Raw genomic sequence first — 6000 nt, forward strand, 5'->3', positions numbered from 1 at the left:
CTAAGACCACTGCAGAGAAGCAAATCACTGTTTTTTAAGAAATCCTGACTGCAAATTAATTCAATTTCTGTTCTGCATACTTCTGTATTAACATTACACTTGAAAATTAGTCTGCTTTTCTTCTGAATGGCAATCAGCTCTGGAGGCCACCAGCCAGGAGAACAACCAGCCTACAAGGTAACACGTGGCAACGAACAAGGGCAATACAGCTAACTGTGGACAGACTTCCCTGCCCACAATGTTAAATAAATGCTAAATACAAATTATGTTAAATACATTAAATTAAAATAAAAACTACAATCAAATAAACCAACCAACGAACCAACCAAACAAGCAAAAAAAAACAGCCAACCCACAACTCTGTTCTTATTCAGGAAAAGAAAACAAAACAGAAACCCAAAGAGGAGACAAGGGGCTTCAAATTGCAGCTGTCATCAACATACGCCATTGGCTTGGGACAACCTACAACATTAACTAGTTTGCCCGATCTTTGAAGTCTTCTTGCAGATACAGTGCCAACAACCAGCACCTAAGAACAGATGTGCATTTGTGAATTTTAACTGCTTTCCTCTTCCAACGATGAAAGGATTCCTTCTGAGTTATGCAGCTATTAGCCAGCAGCAGGCGAACATCTATTGCAGCAGCCTGCCAAGGCCACCTGTCAGAATCATGCAGGTATCATTTGCCCTCCTGCTCCTGCTGGATGCTGCAGTTCTCCTGCCGTTTATGCCACGTGCAGCACAGCAGGAACACACTGAGTTATTAATATCTAAAAGATGGTTTTGTAACAGGAAGAGGTTAAAGCTCTGTTTACAAGTCACTCCCCCCACCAACACAGAAGCAGTGACAGGTCTTTAGATAACCCAGCCAAGGTATTCAGGTGAGAGCACTCTCTTTTGTCCTTTTTCCTTGTTTCTTTTTTGGAGGCAGGCTGCTGAGGATGCACCTGTCGGTGCCCAGTCCCCACCACCACCGCCGTGCTCATTTTAAAACCTGAGCAATGCCACAAACTGACGCAGCCTCGTTATCTACCCCTGCAGCTTTGCCCAAGCTTGGAAAAAAAATGATTTTTTTTTTAAAAAAAGAAGAAAAACCAAACCCCACGTGCGTTAACCCCGCTCCCCGCGCCCAGCCCGGCCCCCGCCAGGCCCTACCCAGGCTCCGCCGCCCCACGGCCTCCACGCTGCCCGGGCCGAGCCCGCCGGGCCGAGCCCGAGCCCGGTCCTGATCCCGATCGTGATCCCGATCCCGCTCCGGATCCTGCTCCGGATCCCGGCCGTCTCCCGTGCGGCGCCGCCGGAGCAGGCCGAGGCCGAGGCCCAGCCCCAGCCCCAGCCCCGCGGCGCCCAGCGCCAGCCCCAGCCCCAGCGACGGGCGGCCGGGCCCGGGCCGCGCCATGGCTGCGGGGGGACGGGGCGGGACGGGACGGGACGGGACGGGAGGAAGCGGGGGGGGGATCGAGGAAAACGGGGCCCGGCCGCGCTGTGGCGTCAGGAGGCGTCAGAGCCCCGCGCCGCGGCCGGAGGGAGGGGCCCGGCTGGGGCTGGGCCTGTGCGAGGGTGTGTGACTGGGACTGTGGGGGTGTGTGTGTCTGGGTGTACGTGTGTGTGTACATGCATGTGTCAGTGTATGTGCACCTGTACCTGTACTGATACCTGTACCTAAACTTGTACCTGTAGGGGTGTGTGTGCGTGTACCTATACCTGTAGCTGCACCTACACCTGTACCTGTACATGGACCTACACATGTGCGTGTGCATGTCCATGTGCATGTGCCTACACTTGTAGCTGTGCATGTACATGTACCTCCACCTGTACGTGTACCTGTACCTCTAGGGGTGTGTGTGCACGTACCTGTATGTGTACATGTACCTACACCTGTACCTGTAGGGGTGTGTGTGCATGCCCAAGTACCTGTACATGGTACATGTGTGTTACAGTACCTGTATGTGTAACTACACTTGCACTTATACAAGTGCACCTGTACAAGTGCGTGTGATTGTACCAGTAACTGTACAGATATCTACTCTTGTATTTGTACCTGCACCTGTATGTGTGTGTGTATACATGTACCAGTACATGTACATACACTTGTACCTACACCTACACTTGTACCTGCACCTGTACTTGCACCTACAGCAACACCTGTACCTGTACCTACACCAGCACCTGTATCTGTGCCTGTGCTGATACCTACACCTACCCCACACACCTGTACGTACACTTGTACTGATACCTAAACCCACACGTGTATCTGTACCTGCACCTACACCTAAACTTACACCTGCACCTACAGCTGTACCTACACCTAAACCTACAGCTACACCTGCACCTACAGCTGCACCACACTACCCCGGTTCCTACAAGTACACCACCATAATCCCTACAACACCACAATCACAGCAACACCACCACAATCCCTACAGCCGCAGCAGAGTCTCACCAACAACCATGGTGTCACCAGCACCCGATGAAGCCCTTGTGCCAGGGACCTGCCCCATCCCTTTCTTACAGATGCAGATATTTCAGGCGGCGACGACAGGAGCACCTTCCAGCGGGCACGGCGATGGAAGGCTGAATTTCTTCGTGTGGTTATTATGTATAACCCAGGGCAGCACAAATTCATGGTCCCGCGGATATTAAAGATGTTATCAGAGTAACACCGTGCTGCAGCCTGCTGTTCCTGTTCATCTTGCATCACACTTTAATGAAAGTAATAAAAACAAGTTTTCTTGAAAGAAATAATTTCCGGAAATAATAACTTCTGCTTGAGCCCCTTTAATCTTTCCCTTTAACCCCTCGTGATTCCGCAGAAAAAAAAATGGGGTGGTCAGGTGGAGTGTTGTAAAGACCTGAAATCCCCACTGGATTTCATTTTTTTTTTTTTCTTTTTATTTTGTTTTTCTGAACCTCCTTTGGGTTTATCACCATGACAGCTTCATCTGCTCACATAATATCCTACAGTCTGCCTTCCCAGTTATTACCTTTTTGCCCTGAAACGTGCCAGCCCTGCAAATGACCCCCCAGATTGCTACCCACCATTTAGGTTACTGGAACACAGTGGGGCTCTGGGTAAAATGAACATGCATGTAGGCTGATTTAAGATCTTTTTCTTTTCTAAATGCTTTACTTTTCCTAAAATAACCTTGTAATTTGGTTTTACAGAGACACTTTGGGTCTGTTTGCTAACAGATTTCCAGCAGTCGTGCCAGACAGGATGCTGACGCTGTGACCAGTGACAAATGGCCTCACATCTGACACACAAACCAGAGCTTAGCAAGAAGCACGGGTGACTTTCAAAGGCATTTTATCCTTAGCTCTGTGGGGGGAAGTCTATTTCTCCCCCGTGACATCAAAATGTGGAGTGAAAATCACCACCTCCTCATAAAAACACACTCACAGCGTCATCACTTGGAGCAGGATCAAAGCCAACAGGTTGCAAGGACCCAATGCTGTGGATGAACACTTGTTTGGTAATTAGGAAGCAATTCTTCATTATTAAAAGGCAATGCAATTATTTTCATATGTCCCAAGTTTTAATTAGGCGTGGTGTTCCTGGAATATCAAATCTTTTGGTGCAACGAGTGCTCCTCATCCCCTGAGCAGAGGGGCTTGCAGATGGCTTGGACCATCGGCTCTGGGTCTGGAACTGTGCCCTGAAGGATGGGCATGGCTCTGGGAGCACTCTGCAGTGTGAAACCTCTCAAAACCTCACTCGTTGCTGGCTGAAGGCTGGGCAGCTTCCAGGAGTAAGGGACAAGCGTACAAAAAAAAAAAAGGCATTGAGGAAAGCCACCGAGTAGCACAGTCTGAAATAGTTATTTTAGAGCAAACCATTCATAGGACTTGCCATGAGACAGGGAGTGTAAAGAACCGCTGGCTTTTGGTTTAGATCGCAGTATTTTAGTTGGAGATGGACTCTAAGTCAAGGAAGATAATAATGATAAAATGGCAAAATCATTAGCTCCAGGCTTTTGCGTTTTAATTTCTCCATCCCACAGTAAATGCAGTGAACCTGTGGGCTGGTTACATTTCATAGAACTATGGAGTGGTTTGGGCTAGAAGAGACTTTCAAGACCAGCTGGTTCCAAACCCTGCCATGGGCAGGGAAACCTCCCACCAGACCAGGTTGCTCAAAGCCCCATCCAACTTGGCCTTGAGCACCTCCAGGGATGGGGCATCCACAGCTCCTCTGGGCAGCCTGTGCCAGTGCCTCACCACCCTCTGAGTGAAGAATTTCTTCCTAATGTCTTAACTAAAGCTCTAAAGACTAAATTAGTCTTGGGACCTGCAGAAAGAAGGGAGTGTTATCAGAAAAAGCCACTGATGTCAGATGGGGAAAAACAGAGCTCTTCATGTGCCACTCTTGTAACAGTCCGATGATCTATGGTAGGGCCAAGTGACCTTTTGCTTTCCTTTCCACAGATTATTGCTGCCCATGCCCGACCACGACTTTAAGCAGACAGGTCGGAGCCAGCACCAAGGGGCGATAATTGCTTTCCGATGATGAATGGTACCGCTGGGACGTACTGCACCGCATTTTATGGCTTGCTCTCACACCACTGCCACGCAGAGCGCTTGGACTGACTCCCAGATTTTGGTATCTCGACACAAAGTTCAATACCAAAATATTGTGTGCAGGGTCTGTTTTTCTTTTTCCTCTCTTTTATTCCCTATTCCCCTCCTCACCCTCCCCCAAGAAAGAGCCTTGTGAGAGCCAAAGCAGGCAGCGAGAGCAAGCACCTGGCAGCCCGCCATGCTGCAAGAGCCCTGGTTGTTTTCTTTTTCTTTTTCTTTTTCTTTTTCTTTTTCTTTTTCTTTTTCTTTTTCTTTTTCTTTTTCTTTTTCTTTTTTTCTTTTTCTTTTTCTTTTTCTTCTCTTTAATTTGCAGAGAGATCCAAGGGTCTGGATTTCATCTCTGGGCTCCTTCCCATGGCTGGTGAGATGGGAATGAGCTCACAGCAGAGACTGCCTGGTCCGGGTCACTGGGGTGGTGGATTTGGGTGCTCCTGTAGGAAGCAAACACAACCGAGGTGAAGTTAGCAGGAGGAAGAACTTCCTTTTCATTCACTGGGTAACGGAGGCAAAAATATGCCTCAGTTTCTCATGTTAGAAGCCAAAGGCATGTTTGCACCAGAAAATAAGTGTTAGGAACAAACATTTGGCCTGTTCTGACACCAGGGAATTTGGGAAGACTGTCCTGGGCATGCAGGTCATCTGAAGGAGCAGGGATTTAACCCATGGGGTGCGGTATCCACATACAGCTCAAAATTCATACATCAGGATATTTGGGGCACACTTTAGGAATATGACAACATCAGTGTCCATTAGTTTTTGTTGTGTTTTGTTTTGTTTGTTTATTTGTTTTTGTCAGGGCCAAACCAACAGGCATGCTACGAACAGCAAAAATTGGCTCTGTCGGAGTATTCCTTTTAGACGAGTGAGCAGAAATATGTATTTTTCTCTCTCAATCCCTGCTGGAGTTAATCAGTAACCTTTGGCAGCACAGATAAACTGGCCCCAGGTCAGCCAGGAAGGACACGACGTGCCACAGCCTGGGCTCAGCCACATGGGAACGTCCTTCTGCTCTCTCCTGAAGCCTTATTTTTGAAGATCAGTAAGAAAAGCAGGAATTGATTATAACTGCTGATGAGCTGCAGGGAAAGATTTCTGTGCAAGTTTTGAGGTTATAGAAATATTATTTGTTATTTGTGGAAATGTTATTTATTTATAGCTAGAGCAGGTGTTGAGGAAGGAATTACTCCATCAGCTCCCACATAGGAAGCACTGATGCTCTGGACTTGGGATATGAGCTGCCCCTCAAATTTTGTAGGGATTTAAACCACCACATTTCCAGATAAAAGCTGCAGGGTCCTGGGCTCAGCCCTGCCTCATTCCTGGTCCATTGTCTCCCAGTCCTTCATCTCCCTGTCCACCATATCCCCATCCTTTGTCTCCCTGTCCATTGTCTCCTGGTACATTGCCTTCGGGGCTGTCATCT

General features: G+C 48.2%; 1 protein-coding gene across 1 annotated transcript in view; it reads right to left on the minus strand.

Moving 5' to 3' along the window:
• Nucleotides 1–1517, minus strand: part of RMDN3 (regulator of microtubule dynamics 3) — a 43223-nt gene extending 41706 nt beyond the window's left edge. Inside the window, exon 1 of the mRNA XM_035326913.1 lies at nt 1155–1517. Coding sequence (XP_035182804.1) covers nt 1155–1398 — 244 coding nt within the window. The 5' untranslated portion in view covers nt 1399–1517. The remainder of the gene's footprint in view (nt 1–1154) is intronic.
• Nucleotides 1518–6000: the final 4483 nt, after the last annotated feature.

Source organism: Oxyura jamaicensis, chromosome 5 (assembly GCF_011077185.1).
Source record: "Oxyura jamaicensis isolate SHBP4307 breed ruddy duck chromosome 5, BPBGC_Ojam_1.0, whole genome shotgun sequence".
NCBI lineage: Eukaryota > Metazoa > Chordata > Aves > Anseriformes > Anatidae > Oxyura > Oxyura jamaicensis.